At 53.1% G+C, this 24,561-nt stretch overlaps 1 protein-coding gene across 1 annotated transcript in view; it reads right to left on the reverse strand.

The window, feature by feature from the left end:
• The window catches only part of LOC140191387 (cyclin-dependent kinase 12-like), a 113,397-nt gene that overhangs the window by 11,944 nt on the left and 76,892 nt on the right, over positions 1 to 24,561 (reverse strand). The window contains 4 exon segments of the mRNA XM_072248765.1: positions 3,706 to 4,215; positions 19,791 to 19,996; positions 21,767 to 21,898; positions 23,840 to 23,956. Coding sequence (XP_072104866.1) covers positions 3,706 to 4,215; positions 19,791 to 19,996; positions 21,767 to 21,898; positions 23,840 to 23,956 — 965 coding nt within the window.

Raw genomic sequence — 24,561 nt, forward strand, 5'->3', positions numbered from 1 at the left:
TCCCATTCTCAGTCCACAATAGAGACCCAGATCAGAATCAGGTTTATCATTAATCACATGTCATGAAATTTGTGTGTTTTTTTGCGGAAGCAGTACAGTGCAATACATAACATTACTACAGGACTGTGCAAAAGTCTTAACTATATATATGTGCATAAGACTATTGCACAGTAAAAATTAAAGCTGATTGTCATCTGACTGTACACATATTCTTTGGAACGTAGAAGGTTGAGGGGGAACCTGATAGAGATGTTTAAAATCATGAGGGGGATTGATAGAGTTGACGTGGATAGGCTTTTTCCATTGAGAGCGGGGGAGATTCAAACAAGAGGACATGAGTTGAGAGTTAAAGGGCAAAAGTTTAGGGGTTACATGAGGGGGAACTTCTTTACTCAGAGAGTGGTGGCTGTGTGGAACGAGCTTCCAGCAGAAGTGGTTGAGGCAGGTTCGATGTTGTCGTTTAAAGTTAAACTGGATAGATATATGGACAGGAAAGGAATGGAGGGTTATGGGTTGAGTGCAGGTCGGTGGGGCGAGGTGTGAGTAAGAGTTCGGCACGGACTAGGAGGGCCGAGATGGCCTGTTTCCGTGCTGTAGTTGTTAAATGGTTATATACAACCAAACAAAACAATGTTCCTTCGGACCATGCGTGCCCACACAACACATAAAGCAAAGTATTACCACAAATAAATTAACAAATTATCATTGACATAGAGCACAGCGCAGGTAAACAGTAAACAGCTCTCTGTCCTAGCAACAAGACCTTGGTGGTGGCAGGGTATCCATTAGTCTCACAGCCTGAAGACACTACTTATTGACTCGATACATTGATTGGGACTCCCATACTGTTAGGGGTCTAGATGGTTTAGAGTTTGTAAAACGTGTTCAGGAAAGTTTTCTAAATCAAGAAAATAGAGGGACCAACTAGAGGAGATGCAATATTGGATCTCCTGTTAGGAAACGAGTTAGGACAAGTGACAGAAGTCTGTGTAGGGGAGCACTTTGGTTCCAGTGATCATAACACCATTAGTTTCAACTTGATCATGGACAAGGATAGATCTGGTCCTAGGGTTGAGGTTCTGAACTGGAAGAAGGCCAATTTTGAAGAAATGAGAAAAGATCTAAAAAGCGTGGATTGGGACAGGTTGTTCTCTGGCAAAGATGTGATCGGTAGGTGGGAAGCCTTCAAAGGAGAAACTTTGAGAGTGCAGAGTTTGTATGTTCCTGTCAGGATTAAAGGCAAAGTGAATAGGAATAAGGAACCTTCTCAAGGGATATTGCAACTCTGATAAAGAAGAGGGAGTTGTAGGACATGTATAGGAAACAGGGAGTAAATAAGGTGCTTGAGGAGTATAAGAAGTGCAAGAAAGTACTTAAGAAAGAAATCAGGAGGGCTAAAAGAAGACATGAGGTTGCCTTGGCAGTCAAGGTGAAGGATAATCCAAAGAGCTTTTACAGGTATATTAAGAGCAAAAGGATTGTAAGGGATAAAATTGGTCCTCTTGAAGATCAGAGTGGTCGGCTATGTGCGGAACCAAAGGAAATGCGGGAGATCTTAAATAGGTTTTTTGCGTCTGTATTTACTAAGGAAACTGGCATGAAGTCTATGGAATTAAGGGAAACAAGTAGTGAGATCATGGAAACTGTACAGATTGAAAAGGAGGAGGTGTTTGCTGTCTTGAGGAAAATTAAAGTGGATAAATCCCCGGGACCTGACAGGGTGTTCCCTCGGACCTTGAAGGAGACTAGTGTTGAGATTGCGGGGGTCCTGGCAGAAATATTTAAAATGTCGCTGTCTACAGGTGAGGTGCCGCAGGATTGGAGAATGGCTCATGTTGTTCCGTTGTTTAAAAAAGGATCGAAAAGTAATCCGGGAAATTATAGGCCGGTAAGTTTAACATCGGTAGTAGGTAAGTTATTGGAGGGAGTACTAAGAGACAGAATCTACAAGCATTTGGATAGACAGGGGCTTATTAGGGAGAGTCAACATGGCTTTGTGCGTGGTAGGTCATGTTTGACCAATCTGTTGGAGTTTTTTGAGGAGGTTACCAGGAAAGTGGATGAAGAGAAGGCAGTGGATATTGTCTACATGGACTTCAGTAAGGCCTTTGACAAGGTCCCGCACGGGAGGTTAGTTAGGAAAATTCAGTCGCTAGGTATACATGGAGAGGTGGTAAATTGGATTAGACATTGGCTCGATGGAAGAAGCCAGAGGGTGGTGGTAGAGAATTGCTTCTCAGAGTGGAGGCCTGTGTCTAGTGGTGTGCCACAGGGATCAGTGCTGGGTCCATTGTTATTTGTCATCTATATCAATGATCTGGATGATAATGTGGTAAATTGGATCAGCAAATTTGCTGATGATACAAAGATTGGAGGTGTAGTAGACAGTGAAGAAGGTTTTCAGAGCCTGCAGTGGGACTTGGACCAGCTGGAAAAATGGGCTGAAAAATGGCAGATGGAGTTTAATACTGACAAGTGTGAGGTATTGCACGTTGGAAGGACAAACCAATGCAGAACATACAGGGTTAATGGTAAGGCACTGAGGAGTGCAGTGGAACAGAGGAATCTGGGAATACAGATACAGAATTCCCTAAAAGTGTCGTCACAGGTCGATAGGGTCGTAAAGAGAGCTTTTGGTACATTGGCCTTTATTAATCAAAGTATTGAATATAAGAGCTGGAATGTTATGATGAGGTTGTATAAGGCATTGGTGAGGCCGAATCTGGAGTATTGTGTTCAGTTTTGGTCACCAAATTACAGGAAGCATATAAATAAGGTTGAAAGAATGCAGAGAAGGTTTACAAGGATGTTGCCGGGACTTGAGAAACTCAGTTACAGAGAAAGGTTGAATAGGTTAGGACTTTATTCCCTGGAGCGTAGAAGAATGAGGGGAGATTTGATAGAGGTATATAAAATTATGATGGGTGTATATAGAATGAATGCAAGCAGGCTTTTTCCACTGAGGCAAGGGGAGAAAAAAAACAGAAGACATGGGTTAAGGGTGGGGGGGGAGTTTAAAGGGAACATTAGGGGGGGCTTCTTCACACAGAGAGTGGTGGGAGTATGGAATGAGCTGCCAGACAAGGTGGTAAATGCGGGTTCTTTTTTAACATTTAAGAATAAATTGGATAGATACATGGATGGGAGGTGTATGGAGGGATATGGTCCGTGTGCAGGTCAGTGGGACTAGGCAGAAAATGGTTCGGCACAGCCAAGAAGGGCCAAAAGGCCTGTTTCTGTGCTGTAGTTTTTCTATGGTTTCTATAATGATTGTCATTTACATTAGTTTTTAATGTATTGCACTGTACCGTGGCGGCAAACAACAATTTTCATGGCGTGTCAGTGATAAAACCTGTTGAACGGCCTAGTCAGAGTGGACGTGGGGAGAATGTTTTCAAGTGTGGGCAAGTCTAAGTCCAGAGGGCAAAAGGGTTGTCCTTCGGAACAGAGATGAGGTGGAAATTCTTTAGCCAGAGGGTGGTGAACTCGTGGAATTCATTGCGGACGGCTGTGGGGGCCAGGTCATTAGGTGTATTTAAAGTGGAGGCTGATAGGTTCTTGATTAGTCAGGGTGTCAGAGGCTGCGGGGAGAAGACAGGGGAGTGGGGTTGAGAAGGATAAGAAATCAGACCCGATGGGCTGGCTCGTGTCTTATGGTCTATGATTGTGGGGGGCTGCAGTGGGGAGGGGGGCGGTGGGACTTACCGGTGGTGTCCGGGGTGCCGGTGCCTGCCTGCGGCTGCTGTGACCCATCACTGGCTTTGAGGCCGTTACTGTCCTCGGGCACGGCGGTGCTTTCCTGAGATTTGATCAGCTGACCCAGCAGGATGGTCAGCAGGCCGTGCGTGTCCGCCTGCGCGTCGGCCGCCTGGGACGGGCCCTGAGGCGGCTGGCTGCCCGCCGAGGCCAGGAGCTGGATCGGAGGCACGGGCGCCGGAGCGGCCGGGAGGGGAGCCGCGGCCGCGGGCGGATCGGCGGACGGTGCTGGCGGAGGTGGAGGAGGCTGGGTCGCGGCGTCCTGCTGCTGACCGGTGGCCTCGGCCAGGGCGACCAGGGACTGAAGCAGCACGTTCCACTGCTGCTGGGTCTCGGGATTGGTGCCGACGTTGAGCGCCTGTGCCAGCTGGGTGAGGCTGAGGTTGCTCTGGGTCTGCAGAAGGTTCAGTAGCACTGCCATCTCGCTCTGGTTCAGCTGCTGGGCAGCATCTCCAACCCCTACAGTGCACAACACAGAACAGAATTAACGTCCAATCTGTGTAAGAAACTTCCTGCTGACATCCTCTCCAGTTACTTTAAAATCGTACCCCCTCGTATTAGCCATTTCCACCCAGGGAAAAAGTACCTGGCTCTCCACTCCATCTGTGCCTCTTGTCATCTCGTACACCTCCATCAAGTCACCTCTCACCCTCTTTCGCTCCAAAGAGAAAAGCCCGAGCTTGCCGGAGTGGTGTTTGTGAAACAGTTCAGGAGGTGAGAGGCTGGGGTTACTTGACCGGCAAGTGTCGTTTGTCTGAGATACACACAAGATGGAGGGTCACTCTGACTGATCGGAGTGACTGAGCTAAGAAGAGGTTAGTCGGCCATATTCAATGCACCACCTTGACTGCATCGCCTCACAGCTCTGCACATTAAGCTTTGTCCACACACACACTGCCCCTTGTTCTATCGGGGGTTACATCCTGCCTACACTGCCGTGCGAGGGGAACAGGGACCAGGGGAAGCTGCTGAGATCTCAGTTCAAAAGTTCAAACTTAAATTATTATCAAATTACACAGATGTCACCATGTGGAGGAGGAGGAGAAGATGGCTGTGCGACGAAGCGCACGCAGCCTCTCTGGTGAACGGTATCTGTAATCTGTCAAGTAGGGGACCGTGCACAACTCTGATTTGATGGAGACGGACGTGAGAGTACAGGAGGAACATCTGGGAAACTTCTGAAATGCCTGCTTCGCTGCCGCTGCTACTGTGCGGTAACCGGAATCTCCGGAGCTGAAGGCCCCGAATCCTCGGCTTTGCTTGTTTTGGCGGCCGGGGAGAGGTCGAAGACGCACAGCAGGCTGGGAGGCACTCGGGAGGCTGTATCAGAGGGGCTGGTCGGAGGCTCGAAGTTTTCGGACGGACGGACTCAGTGTCGGCTGTGGTCGGCTGCTTCCAAGGCATCGGCAGTTGTTGGTGCCTGGAGGTTTACGGCAGGGAGTTTCTTCCTTTTGCCGCCTGCTATCGGGGACTTGGGAGTCGATCGACTCGGGGACTTTGAGACTTTTTTTTTACCGTGCCCATGGTCTGTTCTTTATCAAATTATGGTATTGCTTTGCACTGCTGTAACTGTATGTTATAATTATGTGGTTCTGTCAGTGTTAGTCTTTGGTCTGTCCTGTTTTTCTGTGATATCACTCTGGAGGAACATTATACCATTTCTTAATGCATGCATGCATTTCTAAATGACAATAAAAGAGGACTGAGTGTTCCCATAATCCGATATACAATGCCGAGATTCGTTTTCTTGTGGGCAGGAACACAATAGGATCATCGAAAGTCCACACCCAATATACATATAAAATAGTTAAATTAAGTAAGTGAGGTAGCATTTATGGGTTCAGTGTCCATTCAGAAATCAGGTGTCAGGAAGGAGGTACAGGAGCATCAGGGCTAGGGTAACAGCTTCTTCCCTCAGGTTGGGAGACGAATGGATACCTTACCACCACTGGGGTCTCGTCACCAGGACGGCAAGCTGTTTACTGTTTACCTGTGCATTTTGAATTACAGCTCATTACCTTATTTGTGGTAATATTTTGTTTCCTGTGCTGTGTGCGATGTCTAGTGGGTGTGCTGTAGTCTGTTTCGTTTGGTTGTATCTATGTACAGTCAGACGCCAATAAACGAGAACAGGAACTCACTGAGTGTTGACAGGACCAAGTATTGTTGAGGTGGCAAATTCTTATATCCCAGCTGAGACCATTCAGCCTATCAGATCTATTCTAGCTCTCCAGCTACTCTGGTTGAGACCTGCTCCAACTTGTCCCCCCGGGAGTAGATCGCAGAGTCCAGGCCCCTCTCTCTGCCAAGTCAGATGTTTCTTGCTGTTTATACTGCTCCTGCACTCTGTTTCTGAGACCCAGGATCCCAAATAATCTCCTAAGCAGCTTCCGAATCAACCCTCTCTCACAAAAAGGGTCTCGGCCCGAAACATCGACCGTCTACTCTTTTCCATTGATGCTGCCTGGCCTGCTGAGTTCCTCGGGCGTTTTTTTTTGCGTGCATTGCTCGGATTCCCAGCATCTGCAGATTTTGTCTTGTTTGTGATCCAAACCAACTCTGCCACTTTTGACCAACATTGGCTCTTTGACCCACGGCAAACTACAACACCGAATCCCAGCTCGCTGGGCTCTTGCGTCGCTTTTAGAATTGCGCCCCAGAGCACGCCAGCTCTTGGTGCTCCAAACGGTTCACGTTTCTCGGCACTGAAGCCTCACCACCCCGTGCCCCACCTTCCTTCCACTGCAGGAAGCGCAGAGAAACGTGAACGGGATCACGCTCGCCTCATCGGGTTCATGATGTCGCCTGCAAATTCAGAAATCATGCCCTGTACTTCCGATGTCCGAGGCAGCAGGGACAGGACTGACCCGCGGGGAGATGAGCCAGACTCTTTCTGCACCTCCCCGTCTGACCAGGCGACCTCTCCCACCAGTCTCTCCACTGGCCCTTTCTCAGCCGGATTCCCGGCTTAAAAAGAGGATCTTCACAGAGTCCATTCTCACGTACGGATGCGAGACGTGGACACTCACCAAGACCATGCGATGGTTGCTATACACGAATGCTCCGGATGGCTCTTGACGTGAGTTGGTAACAGCACACGACAAACGCCGAGCTCTATGACGACCTGCCGATGCTCACCACTAAAATCGAGGCGAGAAGACTGCACTGTCTACGCCACCCCGAGCTACCTGCCAGCCTAGTCATCATATGGGAGCCCAAGCACGGGAGGATGAACCCTGGGCGCCCTCCCAAGACTGTGGTCAACACGCTCCTAGAAGACCGCGGCGCGGCTAATGTAGATGAACTGAAAACACTGATGAGGGAGAGGGAGAAGTGGAGAGTCCGTCATCGTGCCCGACGTCGGCCCCCTTGGCCTGAGTCGACGTAGTAGTAGTTCCCAGTCATGCTAGTCTTGCCCCTTCCACTTAACAGTAATCTCATCACACGCTGCCCGGATTTCCAGGAACTGCATCTACAAAGTTCAACTCATCAACCCCCTTACTTCCTTAAAGCAGAAGAGGCTACTTCGCCCATCACACCCGACTCCTCCTCCCCCCCATAAGTCTCCTGCATTCTGCTCACATCCACCCAAACCGGGGCAGACTTTAAGGGGGAAGGATTAACCCACTGTGCCTTTGGGAGGGAACCAGATTGCAGGGTATCCCGTGGGGGTCACAGTGACATCGGGCAACTTCCACGCAACAGTGGAGACGGGTTGCGGGAACAGCCACTATCTTCACCACCTCGCAGAACAGCACACGACTTGCCCTTCCCTTGTCAATCTGCTCTGCTCCAAGCCATCGTTCACCCCTGCTCAGACTGTTCAGTACTTAGCAGTTTCACCAGTCCCTATTCGATCAGCCCCGGCTCCCAGCACAGTAGGATTCTCGCACCCCTCGGCTGTTTGCCTGGGAATTTATTCGTATGACTACATGGACGCCGCAGTGGTGAACCAAAAAAACACCAGAGAGTCTGCAGATGCTGGAAGTCCAAGGCAACACACATAAAATGCTGGAGGAACTCGACAGGTCAGGCAGCATCTTTGGCCCTTGGCCCAAAACGTCGACCGTTTATTCCTTTCCAGAGATGCTGCCGGACCTGTCGAGTATTTTGTGTGAGTTGCTGCAGCTGTGAAGCCAATCTCCCTGTACCTCAGTACTCACAGAACGACTCAGCAGTAAAACCCATCTCCCTGTACCTCCTCACTCACAAAACGACCATCTCCCTGTACCTCAGTACTCACAGAACGACTCAGCAGTAAAACCCATCTCCCTGTACCTCCTCACTCACAAAACGACCATCTCCCTGTACCTCAGTACTCACAGAACGACTCAGCAGTAAAACCCATCTCCCTGTACCTCCTCACTCACAAAACGACCATCTCCCTGTACCTCAGAACTCACAGAACGACTCAGCAGTGAAACCCATCTCCCTGTACCTCCTCACTCACAAAACGACCATCTCCCTGTACCTCAGTACTCACAGAACGACTCAGCAGTAAAACCCATCTCCCTGTACCTCCTCACTCACAAAACGACCATCTCCCTGTACCTCAGAACTCACAGAACGACTCAGCAGTAAAACCCATCTCCCTGTACCTCCTCACTCACAAAACGACCATCTCCCTGTACCTCAGTACTCACAGAACGATTCAGCAGTAAAACCCATCTCCCTGTACCTCCTCACTCACAAAACGACCATCTCCCTGTACCTCAGTACTCACAGAACGACTCAGCAGTAAAACCCATGTACCTCCTCACTCACAAAACGACCATCTCCCTGTACCTCAGAACTCACAGAACGACTCAGCAGTAAAACCCATCTCCCTGTACCTCCTCACTCACAAAACGACCATCTCCCTGTACCTCAGTACTCACAGAACGACTCAGCAGTAAAACCCATGTACCTCCTCACTCACAAAACGACCATCTCCCTGTACCTCAGAACTCACAGAACGACTCAGCAGTAAAACCCATCTCCCTGTACCTCCTCACTCACAAAACGACTCAGCAGTAAAACCCATCTCCCTGTACCTCCTCACTCACAAAACGACTCAGCAGTAAAACCCATCTCCCTGTACCTCCTCACTCACAAAACGACCATCTCCCTGTACCTCAGTACTCACAGAACGACTCAGCAGTAAAACCCATCTCCCTGTACCTCCTCACTCACAAAACGACCATCTCCCTGTACCTCAGTACTCACAGAACGACTCAGCAGTAAAACCCATGTACCTCCTCACTCACAAAACGACCATCTCCCTGTACCTCAGTACTCACAGAACGACTCAGCAGTAAAACCCATCTCCCTGTACCTCCTCACTCACAAAACGACCATCTCCCTGTACCTCAGTACTCACAGAACGACTCAGCAGTAAAACCCATCTCCCTGTACCTCCTCACTCACAAAACGACCATCTCCCTGTACCTCAGAACTCACAGAACGACTCAGCAGTAAAACCCATCTCCCTGTACCTCCTCACTCACAAAACGACCATCTCCCTGTACCTCAGTACTCACAGAACGACTCAGCAGTAAAACCCATCTCCCTGTACCTCCTCACTCACAAAACGACCATCTCCCTGTACCTCAGTACTCACAGAACGACTCAGCAGTAAAACCCATCTCCCTGTACCTCCTCACTCACAAAACGACCATCTCCCTGTACCTCAGTACTCACAGAACGACTCAGCAGTAAAACCCATGTACCTCCTCACTCACAAAACGACCATCTCCCTGTACCTCAGTACTCACAGAACGACTCAGCAGTAAAACCCATGTACCTCCTCACTCACAAAACGACCATCTCCCTGTACCTCAGAACTCACAGAACGACTCAGCAGTAAAACCCATGTACCTCCTCACTCACAAAACGACCATCTCCCTGTACCTCAGTACTCACAGAACGACTCAGCAGTAAAACCCATCTCCCTGTACCTCCTCACTCACAAAACGACCATCTCCCTGTACCTCCTCACTCACAAAACGACCATCTCCCTGTACCTCAGTACTCACAGAATGATTCAGCAGTAAAACCCATCTCCCTGTACCTCAGTACTCACAGAACGACCATTTTCCTGTACCTCAAAACTCACAGAACGATTCAGCAGTGAAACTCATCTCTCTGTACCACAGAACTCACAGAACGACCATCTCCCTGTACCTCAGAACTCACAGAATGATTCAGCAGTGAAACCCATCTCCCTGTACCTCAGAACTCACAGATTCCTGATCTCTGTTGTCGGCACGACCTTGTATGTCCATGTGACTAACTGCAGCCCACCCTCCAAGCTCGCTCTGAATTTGCACTGCCTTCTATACTACCATCGGGTGGTGGGGTGGAGGCACGTCTCTACCAAAGGAGGTGCGAGGTGCTCCTTCCCCCCACTAGCCTGCAGGTCGCCCTTGGGCAAGGTGTAGCACCTGCTCAGCCCCCGATCAGGGTCATGTGAAGCCGTACGAACAGCTGGTGGATATTACAAGTCCTGGTTATGTAACCACTGACACCAGGCAGACATTCTGAAGAGTATTGATCATGGCTTGGGGGGGAGGTCACCCATCTTGTAAAGTCACTGCCCAGAAGAACGCGATGGCAAACCACTTCTGTAGAAAAATGTGCCAAGAACAATCACGGCGATGGGGAGACCACGATCGCCCGGGTCTGACGACACGTAGTGATGATGTCATACGACGTGGTGCATAATGACCAAACTGCCATAGTCATCGAGCACTTCCGCACAGAAACAGTCCTTTTGGCCCTTCTAGTCCATGCTGACCTATTAACCTGCCTACTCCCATCGACCTGCACCCGGAGCACAGTCCTCCACACCTCTCCCATCCATGAACCTATCCAAACTTCTCTTCAACGTTGACATCAAACCCACATCCATCACTACCAAATCAGCCCGCAAGCTAACCGTTACGGAGCCCTGCTCCTGGACTCCCAACTCCTTTCGCACCTCCGGTTTCTGAACCCTCTCCCCATTTAGAAACTCGTCTACACTTTCTATTCTTCCTACCGAGGTGCATGGCTCTACAATTTATTCCATCAGCCATTTCTTTTGCATTTGCAACTTTATAAAACTCACGTTGGGTCACGTCTGGAGTATTGCAAACAGTTCTGGTCACCCCACTATAGGAAGGATGCTGGGACTTTGGAGAGGGTGCAGAAGGGGTTCACCAGGACGCAGCCTGGTTTGGAGAGCGTGTGTTCCCACGAGAGGCTGGACAAACTTGGGTTCTTTTCTCTGGAGCAGTAGGAGCTGAGGGGAGATGTGATAGAGGTTTACAAGATTACGAGAGGTATAGATAGAGTGGACAGGGAGTATTTGTTTCTCAGGGTTGAAATGTTTAACACCAGAGGGCGTGCACTGAAGGTGAGAGGGGGATGAGAGGGGCAAGTTGTTTTTACTCACGGTGGTGGGTGCCTGGAATCCGCTGCCTGGTGTAATGGTAGAGGCAAATACATTAGAGATTTTTAAGAGATGTTTGCATAAGCACATGGATGTGAGAGAGATGGAGAGATATGGACATGGTGTAGGTAGGAGGGATTAGTGTTTAGCTGTTTTTGATTTGCTTTTCAGCTGGTCCAGCACAACACTGTGGTCCGAATGGCCTGTTCCTGTGTTGTACTTTCTATGTCCAATCTCCCAACCTGCCCAAATCCTGCACACTCCCTGCGTCATTCCTTGTCCCTCCACTTAACTCTGCAAACTCAGCCACGATGCTGTCAGACCCTGTGGGCAGAGTAATTTATAACGGGAGAAAATAAAAACAACACACAAACAGAAATAAAGAAACTGTGAGTAGCTGTGACGTGCACCTCACCATCCAAACCCGCTTCACCCGAACACTCAGTACCCTGACCGCAAACTTTCTTAACGGTGAAGATTCCTTTTCTGGGCAACTGCTTTGATGTCTATCAAACACTCAGTGGCCACGTTATTCAGTACTTCCTGTACCAACTAAAGTGGCCACTTAGTGTATGTTTGTGGTCTTCTGCTGCTGTCGCCCGTTCACTTCAAGGTTCGACATGCTGTGCATTCAGAGACGCTCCTCTGCACTGTTGCAATGTGTGGTTATTTGAGTTACTGTCACCTTCCCATCAATAGACAATAGGTGCAGGAGTAGGCCATTTGGCCCTTTGAGCCAGCACCGCCATCCACAATCAGTATCCGGATCCTGCCTTATCCCCATAACCTTTGATTCCGCTATCTATCTCTTTTTTGAAAGTATCCAGAAACTTGGCCCCCACAGCCTTCTGGTGCAGAGCATTCCATATATCCACCACTCTCTGGGTGAAAAAATTTTTCCTCAACTCCGTTCTAAATGGCCTACCCCTAATTCTTAAACTGTGGCCTCTGGTTCTGGACTCACCCATCAGTGGGAACATGCTTCATGCTTCCTGCCTCCAGCGTGTCCAATCCCTTAACAATCTTATATGTTTCAATAATATCCCCTCTCATCCTTCTAAATTCCAGTGTATACAAGCCCAGTTGCTCCAATCTTTCAATCTTTCCGCCATCCCTGGAATTAAACCAGTGAACCTACGCTGCACTCCCTCAATAGCAAGAATGTCCTTCCTCAAATTTGGAGACCAAAACTGCACACAGTACTCCAGGTGTGGTCTCACCAGGGCCCTGTACAGCTGCAGAAGGACCTCTTTGCTCCTATACTCAACTCCCTTCAGCTTGAACCAGTCTGGCCATTCTCCTCTGACCTCTCTCATTAACAAGATGTTTTCACCCACAGAACTGCCACTCACCAGATGTTTTTTTTTGTTTTTTGCACCACTCTCTGTAAACTCTAGAGACTGTTGTGTGTGGACGTCCCAGGAGATCAGCAGTTTCTGATCTGAGATACTCAAACCACTCCATCTGACACCAATAATCATTCACGGTCAAAGTCACTGAGCCCACATTTCTTCCTCATTCTGATGTTTGATCTGAACAACAACTGAATCTCTAGACCGTGTCTGCAGGTTTTTATGCACTGAGTTAGTACCACATGGTTGGGTGATTCAGTTTTGGCATTAGCGAGCAGGTTATACCTGATGGTGCGACAACTGAGCGTATTCCGCAGTGGCAGTTGGATACAGATGAAATCCTCGGGGGTTTTGGCCGCTGGAGTGACATCTGACAGTTCACTTCCTGCTTTCGACGTGCACCACTGTCAGCTGCCCTCATGACGGGAGAAAACATTGTGCAATTCCTCTCCCCCCTCGGTGACCTCTGCTGCCACAAACCAAACTACTGCAGCTAAGGCTGGACCTGAAGCTGCTGCAGAGAAACTGCTGGGGCGGCAAGATGGGGCGCAGTCGCTTTTAGCTTACAGTGCCAGTGACCCAGGTTCAACTCCCACCCTGTCTGCAAGGAGGTAGTACATTCTCCCTGTGACACCCCCCCACCAACCCCCCAAGGGGTCTCCGGTTTCCTCCCACATGTCAAGGACGGAGTGTGAGGGATGGTGAGTTGTGGGCACGCTATGGAGGCGAGCAGCCCAGCACATCCTCGGACCGTTGGTCGTTGACACAAACGATGCATTTCACAAATAAAGCTAATCTTCACCTTCATCCCTCAAGTGGTCAGTTACAGCACAGAAGCAGGCCCTTCAGCCCATCTAGTCCATGCCAGCCTGTTGATCTGCCGACACCCATTGACTTGCACCCCGACCATAGCCCTCCCATCCACACACCCATCTCTTAAAGGCTGAAGTTCAAATCGCATGCACCACTGGCAGCTCGTTCCACACTCTCACCACCCTCTGAGTGAAGAAGCTTCCCCTCATGTTCCCCTTAAATATTCCACAGTTCACTCTTTAAGGCGTGACCTCTGGTTCAAGTCTCATCAATAAGGTGACAGCTGGCCCGAAAGGTTAGTGGTGCAGAGGGACTTAGGAGTCCTCGTGTAAGACTCCCAGAAGGTTAATTCACAGGTTGAGTCTGTGGTGGCAAATGCAATGTGGGCATTTATTTCAAGGAGAACAGAATATAAAAGCAAGGAGATAATGCTGAGGCTTTATAAGACACTAGTCAGGCCGCACTTGGAGTATTGCCAACAGTTTTAGGCCCTATAACTCACAAAAGATATGTTGTCATTGGAGAGAATCTAGGAGGAGGTTCACGAGGATGATTCCAGGAACGGAGGGGTTAAGATATGAGGAGCGTTTGGCAGCTTTGGGCCTGTACTCACTGGAATTTCGAAGAATGTGTGGGGAATCTCATTGAAACTTACCGAATGTTGAAAGGATTAGATAGCAGACATCCCACCCTGCAAAAACTGATTTCAGGGAGGTAGCACCATCAATTTGCGGGAGACTTCCGGGAGAGGTGGGATGTCTGCAATAGAGTAGCTCCTTAGCAGCCAGCCAGCTAGTTTAAATAATATTAGCTATGCTAATGAACGAATGACACCTGTTAAACTCACCTCAACATGTCTTTTACAGTCTTAACCCACCATGGGCAATAGAAAAGTCACTGTTGCAAACAGTGCAGCAAGCAACACTGTCATTATTTTTGACCCCTATTAGTCAAGGGTACACTTTAGTGTAGTCTGGGGTGACGTACGTTTTATATTTTTTTTTGGGAACACTCTGCCATGGCGCTCACTCGTGCTCTCTCTCTCTCTCTCTCTAGTGGTTGCTCGCGCTCTCTCTCGTGCTCTCGCTTGCTCGCTCTCTCTCTCTCTCTCTCTCTCTCTCTCGCTCTCAAAAAAATTGATTTCCATGATATTGTATATAATTTGCAGGCATCAGGGAGCCACTATTCTTATGTGGGAGACTCCCGGAACTTCCGGGAGAGGGGGGATGTCTGAGATAGGGTGGATGTGGAGAGGATGTTTCCTCTGGTGGGGGTATCCAGAACTAGAGGGCACAGTCTCAAAATTGAGAGGCAACCTTTTCGAACAGGGGTAAGGAGGAATTTTCTTTCGCCAGAGAGTAGTGAATCTGTTGAATGCTCTGCTGCAGACTGAGGTGGAGGCCAAGTCCGTGGACAAACTTAAGGTGGAAGTTGACAGTTTTCTGATTGGTCGGGGAAATCAAAGGATATGGTGAGAAGGCAGGTGAGAAGGTCAGGCATGATGGAATGGCAGAGGAGACTCGATGGGCTGAATGGCCTAATTCTGCTCCTGTGTCTTATGGGAACAGTGGAAATATCAGAGGCACATTACCCCGCCATCCCAACTCACCCCAAGGCCCATCAGTGTTCCCACCCCCCATCTCTGCCCACTCACCGTCCACATCAGTGTCCCCACCCCCCCCATCTCTGTCCACTCACCGTCCACATCAGTGTCCCCACACCCCCATCTCTGTCCACTCACCGTCCACATCAGTGTTCCCACCCGTCTCTGTCCACTCACCGTCCACATCAGTGCCCCCACCCCCCCATCTCTGTCCACTCATCGTCCACATCAGTGTCCCCGCCCGTCTCTGTCCACTCACCGTCCACATCAGTGTCCCCACCCTCCGTCTCTGTCCACCCACCGTCCACATCAGTGTCCCCACCCCCCCATCTCTGTCCACTCATCGTCCACATCAGTGTCCCCGCCCGTCTCTGTCCACTCACCGTCCACATCAGTGTCCCCACCCTCCGTCTCTGTCCACTCACCGTCCACATCAGTGTCCCCAACCCCCCATCTCTGTCCACTCACCGTCCACATCAGTGTCCCCAACCCCCCGTCTCTGTCCACTCACTGTCCACATCAGTGTCCCCACCCTCCGTCTCTGTCCACTCACCATCCACATCAGTGTCCCCACCCCCCATCTCTGTCCACTCACCGTCCAGGTCAGTGTCCCCACCCCCCCCCCATCTCTGCCCACTCACCGTCCACGTCAGTGTCCCCACCCTCCGTCTCTGTCCACTCACCGTCCACATCAGTGTCCCCACACCGTCTCTGTCCACTCACCGTCCACAGTGACCCCACCCTTCGTCTCTGTCCACTCACCGTCCACATCAGTGTCCCCACCCTCCGTCTCTGTCCACCCACCGTCCACATCAGTGTCGCCACCCCCCATCTCTGTCCACTCACCGTCCACATCAGTGTTCCCACCCTCCGTCTCTGTCCACCCACCGTCCACATCAGTGTCCCCACCCCCCATCTCTGTCCACTCACCGTCCACATCAGTGTTCCCACCCTCCGTCTCTGTCCACTCACCGTCCACACCAGTGTCCCCACCCTCCGTCTCTGTCCACTCACCGTCCACACCAGTGTCCCCACCCTCCGTCTCTGTCCACTCACCGTCCAGGTCAGTGTCCCCACCCCCCCCATCTCTGCCCACTCACCGTCCAGGTCAGTGTCCCCACCCTCCGTCTCTGTCCACTCACTGTCCACATCAGTGTCCCCACCCCCCATCTCTGTCCACTCATCGTCCACATCAGTGTTCCCACCCTCCGTCTCTGTCCACTCACTGTCCACATCAGTGTCCCCACCCTGTCTCTGTCCACTCACCGTCCACAGTGACCCCACCCTCCGTCTCTGTCCACTCACCACCCACGTCAGTGTTCCCACCCGTCTCTGTCCACTCACCGTCCACATCAGTGTCCCCACCCCCCATCTCTGTCCACTCACCGTCCAGGTCAGTGTCCCCACCTCCCCCCCCCCATCTCTGCCCACTCACCGTCCACATCAGTGTCCCCGCCCGTCTCTGTCCACTCACCGTCCACATCAGTGTCCCCACCCCCCCATCTCTGCCCACTCACCGTCCACATCAGTGTCCCCACCCTCCGTCTCTGTCCACTCACCGTCCACATCAGTATCCTCACCCTCCGTCTCTGTCCACTCACCGTCCACATCAGTGTCCCCACCCCCCATCTCTGTCCACTCACCATCCACGTCAGTGTCCCCACCCTCCGTCTCTGTCCACTCACCGTCCAGGTCAGTGTCCCCACCCCCCCCATCTCTGCCCACTCACCGTCCACGTCAGTGTCCCCACCCTCCGTCTCTGTCCACTCACTGTCCACATCAGTGTCCCCACCCCCCATCTCTGTCCACTCACCGTCCACATCAGTGTCCCCACCCTCCGTCTCTGTCCACTCACTGTCCACATCAGTGTCCCCACCCCGTCTCTGTCCACTCACTGTCCACAGTGACCCCACCCTCCGTCTCTGTCCACTCACCGTCCACATCAGTGTCCCCACCCCCCATCTCTGCCCACTCACCGTCCACATCAGTGTCCCCGCCTGTCTCTGTCCACTCACCGTCCACATCAGTGTCCCTACCCCCAACCCCGGTCCACTCACCGTCCAGGTCAGTGTCCCCACCCTCTGTCTCTGTCCACTCACCGTCCACATCAGTGTCCCCACCCTCCGTCTCTGTCCACTCACCGTCCAGGTCAGTGACCCCACCCCCCCCATCTCTGCCCACTCACCGTCCACATCAGTGTCCCCACCCCCCATCTCTGTCCACTCACCGTCCACATCAGTGTCCCCACCCCCCCCATCTCTGTCCACTCACCGTCCAGGTCAGTGTCCCCACCCCCCCCATCTCTGCCCACTCACCGTCCGCATCAGTGTCCCCGCCCCGTCTCTGTCCACTCACCGTCCACATCAGTATCCTCACCCTCCGTCTCTGTCCACATCAGTGTCCCCACCCTCCGTCTCTGTCCACTCACCATCCACATCAGTGTCCCCGCCTGTCTCTGTCCACTCACCGTCCACGTGTTCCCACCCCCCCGTCTCTGTCCACTCACCACCCACGTCAGTGTCCCCACCCTCCGTCTCTGTCCACTCACCGTCCACATCAGTGTCCACGCCCATCTCTGTCCACTCACTGTCCACATCAGTGTCCCCACCCTCCGTCTCTGTCCACTCACCGTCCACGTTAGTGTCCCCACCCCCCCATCTCTGCCCACTCACCGTCCACATCAGTGTCCCCGCCCGTCTCTGTCCACTCACTGTCCACATCAGTGTCCCCACACCCTCTGTCCACTCACCACCCATGGGTTCCCACTACCCCTCGCTCTCTGTCCACTCACCGTCCACATCAATGTCCCCATCTCTGTCAACTCACCGGCCACGTGTTCCCACTACCCCCGGCTCTCTGTCCACTCACCATCCACGTCAGTGTTCCCACCCTCCGCTCTCTGTCCACGTGTTCCCACTACCCCCCCGCTCTCTGTCCACTCACCGTCCCCACCCGTCTCTGTCCACTCACCATCCACGGGTTCCCACTACCCCCGTCTCTGTCCACTCACCGTCCACATCAGTTTTCCCACCCGTCTCTGTCCACTCACCCCCCACGTGTTCCCACTAGCCCCCCTCTCTGTCCACTCACCATCCACGTCAGTGTCCCCACCCTCCGTCTCTGTCCACTCACTGCCCACGTGTTCCCACTAGCCCCCCTCTCTGTCCACGTGTTCCCACTACCCCCCCCTCTCTGTCCACGTGTTCCCACTACCCCCCCGCTCTCTGTCCACTCACTGGACCCACCCGTCTCTGTCCATTCTCTGTCCGCGTGTTCCCACTACCCCCCCGCCCTCTGTCCACTCACCGGCCACGTGTTCCCACTACCCCCCTCACTCTCTGTCCACGTGTTCCTACTACCCCCCCGCTCTCTGTCCACGTGTTCCCACTACCCCCAACTCTCTGTCCACTCACCGGCCACGTGTTCCCACTACTCCCCCACTCTCTGTCCACGTGTTCCCACTACCCCCCCGCTCTCTGTCCACGTGTTCCCACTACCCCCCGCTCTCTGTCCACGTGTTCCCACTATCCCCCCCGCTCTCTGTCCACGTGTTCCCACTACCCCCCCAGCTCTCTGTCCACGTGTTCCCACTACCCCCCCGCTCTCTGTCCACGTGTTCCCACTACCCCCCCGCTCTCTGTCCACGTGTTCCTACTACCCCCCCGCTCTCTGTCCACGTGTTCCCACTAACCCCCCCGCTCTCTGTCCACGTGTTCCCACTACCCCCCCGCTCTCTGTCCACGTGTTCCCACTACCCCCCCGCTCTCTGTCCACGTGTTCCCACTACCCCCCCGCTCTCTGTCCACGTGTTCCCACTACCCCCCCGCTCTCTGTCCACGTGTTCCCACTACCCCCCCCCGCTCTCTGTCCACGTGTTCCCACTACCCCCCCTCTCTGTCCACGTGTTCCCACTACCCCCCCGCTCTCTGTCCATGTGTTCCCACTACCCCCCCGCTCTCAGTCCATGTGTTCCCACTACCCCCCCGCTCTCAGTCCACGTGTTCCCACTACCCCCCGTCTCTGTCCACTCACCGTCCCCACCCGTCCCTGTCCACTCACCGTCCACGTCAGTGTCCCCACCCCCCGTCTCTGTCCACTCACCATCCACGTCAGTGTCCCCACCCCCGGCTCTCTGTCCACGTGTTCCTACTACCCCCCCGCTCTCTGTCGACGTGTTCCCACTACCCCCCCCCGCTCTCTGTCCGCGTGTTCCCACTACCCCCCCAGCTCTCTGTCCGCGTGTTCCCACTACCACCCCGCTCTCTGTCCACGTGTTCCCACTACCCCCCCGCTCTCTGTCCACGTGTTCCCACTACCCCCCGTCTCTGTCCACTCACCGTCCCCACCCGTCCCTGTCCACTCACCGTCCATGTCAGTGTCCCCACCCCCCGTCTCTGTCCACTCACCATCCACGTCAGTGTCCCCACCCCCGGCTCTCTGTCCACGTGTTCCTACTACCCCCCCGCTCTCTGTCGACGTGTTCCCACTACCCCCCCCCGCTCTCTGTCCGCGTGTTCCCACTACCCCGCACTCTCTGTCCACGTATTCCCACTACCCCCCCGCTCTCTGTCCACGTGTTCCCACTACCCCCCCCACTCTCTGTCCACGTGTTCCCACTACCCCCCGCTCTCTGTCCACGTGTTCCCACTACCCCCCCGCTCTCTGTCCACGTGTTCCCACTACCCCCCCACTCTCTGTCCACGTATTCCCACTACCCCCCCCGCTCTCTGTCCATTCTCTGTCCGCGTGTTCCCACTACCCCCTGCTCTCTGTCCATATCAGTGTCCCCACCCCCCGTCCCTGTCCACTCACCGTCCACGTCAGTGTCCCCACCCCCGGCTCTCTATCCACTCACCGGCCACATCGGTAATGCTGCTGCTTGGAGCTTTCCCCGCTGCGGGGGCCACGCTCTGCGGTGTGCTGTTGCGACTGTCGTCGGTGCTGGTCGCGGTGTCTTTGCGCGGCGCCTTCGGCACCGGCGGGTCCTCGACAATTCCGGCTTGCTTCTGCCGCCGGCGCTTCTTGCTCCACAGCTCGTGGCAATCCTGCCAGTGGGGGAGGCTGGAAGGGAGGCGGCAAGGAAAATGCTAAAACTGAGCCATGGCGGGCTGGCGGACAACTACCAGACTCGTCTCACGCCCAACGGGTGGCGCAGAGTATTTAAACCGGCAGCTTCCTGCTCGTCTCACGTACTCCCTAAATCAAATGCCGACACACTGGCCCGCTCATCAGTCCCAGTATTCCATCTGCTGTCAGCCTGCCAGGCAGGACAGTGACCGAGGGAGCCTAACACTACCGGGGACAGAACTGAGTGTCCATACAACCAGGCAGGAGAGTGACCGAGGGAGCCCCACAGCATCAGGGACAGAACTGAGTGTCCGTACGACCAGGCAGGGCAGCGACCGAGGGAGCCCCACAGCATCGGGGACAGAACTGAGTGTCCGTACGACCAGGCACGATGGTGAACGAGGAAGTCTCACACCATCAGGACAGAACTGAGTGTCCGTACGACCAGGCACGATGGTGAACGAGGGAGTCTCACACCATCAGGACAGAACTGAGTGTCCGTACGACCAGGCAGCAGAGTGACCGAGGGAGCCTAACACTATCGGGGACAGAACTGAGTGTCTGTACGACCAGGCAGCAGAGTGACCGAGGGAGCCCCACAGCATCGGGGACAGAACTGAGTGTCCGTACGACCAGGCAGGAGAGTGATCGAGGGAGCCTAACACTATCGGGGACAGAACTGAGTGTCCGTACGACCAGGCAGGACAGTGACCGAGGGAGCCCCACAGCATCGGGGACAGAACTGAGTGTCCGTACAACCAGGCGGGACAGTGACCGAGGGAGCCTCACAGCATCAGGAGCAGAACTGAGTGTCCGTACGACCAGGCAGGACAGTGACCGAGGGAGCCTCACAGCATCAGGGACAGAACCGAGTGTCTGTACGACCAGGCACGATGGTGAACGAGGGAGTCTCACACCATCAGGACAGAACTGAGTGTCCGTACAACCAGGCAGGAGAGTGACCAAGGGAGCCCCACAGCATCGGGGACAGAACTGAGTGTCCGTACGACCAGGCAGGACAGTGACCGAGGGAGCCTCACACCATCAGGAGCAGAACTGAGTGTCCGTACGACCAGGCACGATGGTGAACGAGGGAGTCTCACACCATCAGGACAGAACTGAGTGTCCGTACGACCAGGCAGGAGAGTGACCGAGGGAGCCTCACATCATCGGGGCCAGAACTGAGTGTCCGTACGACCCGGCAGGTCACTGACTGAGACAGCCCCATACCATCGGGAGCAGAACTGTGTGTTATCGCAGAATGGGGAAGTACTGGGAGAGGAGTGATACCGGGGGGACGGGTGGTGAAGGAAGGGCTGTACTTCCCGCGGCAGTATTAACGAAGAACTGACCTGCTGATCGGGCAGCAGTCTGGGTGTTGCGTACCACAGCTGGCCGAGTTAGATGGGCACTACGTTGCTGGAGGAACTTACTGGGGGACAGTGCCTCATTCGGCTGTCTCCACGTATGGTTTGAGTGACAATTAAACCTGACCTGGTTTGATCTGAGGGTGCGCTGCTGTTGTTGTTGAGCTGGGCGGGGCAGCATTTGTTCAGTTCTGTTGGTCTCTGAGCTCCCCGCAGCGCCGTCGCAGGCTATCCGCCGGTTAGTTGCGTGCTCACAGCCGCCGGTGCAGACAGAGCTGCTTCGCGTCAAGTACAATGCCGGGAGAAGGGAAGGGTCACACTGCAGGAGGAAGAAACCGTACGGAGAACCGCGGAACGCCGGTGTGCCCGTGCTCACGCAGTGGGCCGCCATACTTACTCAGGAGGAGGCATCTTTGTGGGGTCGACGTTCTTGAGAAAGTCGCTCTGGAGGGTTTGCTCAGCGGTGTAGCGCTTGCTGGGGTCCAGTGTCAGCATGTTGTCCAGCAGGTCCAGGGCAGGGAGCGGGATACTGCAGAAAGGACGAGAGGAGATCTTACGGGAACACGTAAAATTATGAAAGGGATAGATGAGGCAAAGGCAGGAAGGTTGTTTCCACTGGTAGGACGAGGGGACACGGCCTCAAGATTCAGGGGAGTAGATTCAGGACGGAGATGAGGAGGAACTGCTTTTCCCAGAGGGTGGTGAATCTGTGGAATTGTCTGCCCAATGGAGCAGTGGAGGCTACCTCAGTAAATATATCTAAGACAAGGTTGGATAGATTTTTGTGCTGTCGGGGAATTAAGGGTTGTGGGGAAAAGGCAGGCAGGTGGAGATGAGTCCATGGTCAGATCAGCCACGATCTTATTGAATAACGGAGCAGACTCAACGGGCCAGATGGCCGACTCCTGCTCCTATTTCTGATGTCCTTAAACAGCACGTTGCCACATTGTCAACCTGACAGACAGAAGAGACACACACACACGGTGGGGAACCTGGGCCCAGCTTACAGAGGCACAGGAACAATACATACTGCTTCACAACGCAGAGAGCGCGTGCCCCCCCCCCCCCCCGGGGGTTCCATCCCCAAAAGACGAGACAACGGACAACGAAGGGCCGTTCACCAGGGCTCGGCTCACACCCAGCAAAGGTCAATTTATCAATACTCTTCAGCCGCCGTCCCATCACCAGGACTTGTGATGTGCACCGGCTACTCATACGACCGTCCGCCACCTGCTCCCATGAATTCACGTGACTCTGATCAGGGGGCGAAGCAGGTGCTGTACCCTGCCCATGGGTGACCTACAGGCTAGCAGACGGAAGGAGTGCATTACACCTCCTTTGGTAGGGACGTGTCTCCACCTCGTCACCCCGAAACTTTGGGACTTGGGGGGTCAGAATCCAAGAAAAGAGCAGGAAGTCAGTGAGTACTTGCCCATGAAGAGCACTGTGTGAATTTGTATCACATTCCCTGAGCAGCAGGGGTCAGTTTCTGATGGCGTTAAGGATGAAGAACACAGATTTCTTGAAATGATGGAATGGTATTAAAGGGTTGAATGACCTGTTCCTTTTCCTGGCCTGCATACACTCCAGGCCAGGTTAGTGCGGCTGTGAGCAGTGAGCATTTTGGGCCCCTTGTCAAAGGAAGGTTGCGCTGGCACCGGAGAGGATCCAGAGGAGGCTCATGAGAATAGATTCCACATATGAAAGGGTTAACGTATGAGGAGCATTTGACGGCCATGGGCCTGGACTCACCGGAGTTTAGAAGAATGGGGGGTGGATCTCATTGAAATTTGTCGAATATTGAAAGGACAAGATAGAGTGGACATAGAGAGAATATTTCCTATAGTGGGGGAGTCTAGGACCAGAGGACACAGATACAGTGGATGTGGAGAGGATGTTTCCTATAGTGGGGGAGTCTAGGACCAGAGGACACAGATAGAGTGGATTTGGAAAGGATACTTCCCATAGTTGGGGGAGTCTAGGACCAGAGGACACAGATAGAGTGGATGTGGAGAGGATGTTTCCTATAGTGGGGGAGTCTAGGACCAGAGGGCACATATAGAGTGGATGTGGAGAGGATGTTTCCTATAGTGGGGGAGTCTAGGACCAGAGGACACAGATAGAGTGGATGTGGAAAGGATGTTTCCCATAGTCGGGGGAGTCTAGGACCAGAGGACACTGCCTCAGAATGGCAAATCTGTGGAATTCTTTACCACGGACGGCTGTGCATGCCAAGTTGGGTATATTTGATGCGGCGGTTTAGGCAGGGCGTCGGATGTTACTGGGAGAAGGTAGGAGAATAGGTTTGAGTGGGATATTAAATCAGCCGTGATGGAATGGCAGAGCAGACTGGATGGGCTGAATGGACTCAAAGAAAACGCCCTCTACGTGGTCCCATCAAATATCCCGGGGCATTTTCAAGACGCACCCCACCACCGAGTGCCACGTTCGCGCCGCCGACGGAACTTACAATGCAAATTCTTCACGGAGCCGCCGCCGATACTGCTTCTTGGGTTTCATGGTGTGGAAGTAGGGTAGCTTAATGACGTCTGGCCAGGCAGCTGGGCAAGGACTGCCGCATAACCGACTGGAGAAACGCAAAACAACAGAGCAGAATGGTTATCCGCAGCAGTTCCAGCACCCTCAGAGATGGCCAGGAACCGCCTCCACACCCCCTGGGCCATGGCAAACCCGTGAAACTCAATCCCAACAGTGAACCCTGAGTGTGAAACACTTCACACAGCTGAGCACATTCGGGATGGGATGAAATAGAAACTATGTCAGCTCGCACTACTGTCGGATCCTAACTCCGCCATGGCGGGTCCCAAGCCTGGCTGTGAAAGGAGGAGGGTTGGGCATAGGGCTAGCAACCCATCACATAAAAAAACAGCGCCACAGAAACACCAACAGGAGCTCCAGAGATGGGCTACACTCGAGGAGCTACAGAAACGCCAACAGAAGATCCACAGATCTCATCTCTGGGAGAAGGAGGATCTCAAAGACGGGTTACACACCTGTGGGGGGGGGGGGGGGCGGAGCTACAGAAATGCCAACAGAAGATCCACAGATCTCATCTCTGGAAGGAGAAGGATCTTTGAAGATGGGCTTCACTCGAGGAGATACAGAAATGCCAACAGAAGATCCACAGATCTCATCCCTGGGAGGAGGAGGATCTCAAAAGACGGGCTACAC

Source organism: Mobula birostris, chromosome X (genome assembly GCF_030028105.1).
Source record: "Mobula birostris isolate sMobBir1 chromosome X, sMobBir1.hap1, whole genome shotgun sequence".
NCBI lineage: Eukaryota > Metazoa > Chordata > Chondrichthyes > Myliobatiformes > Myliobatidae > Mobula > Mobula birostris.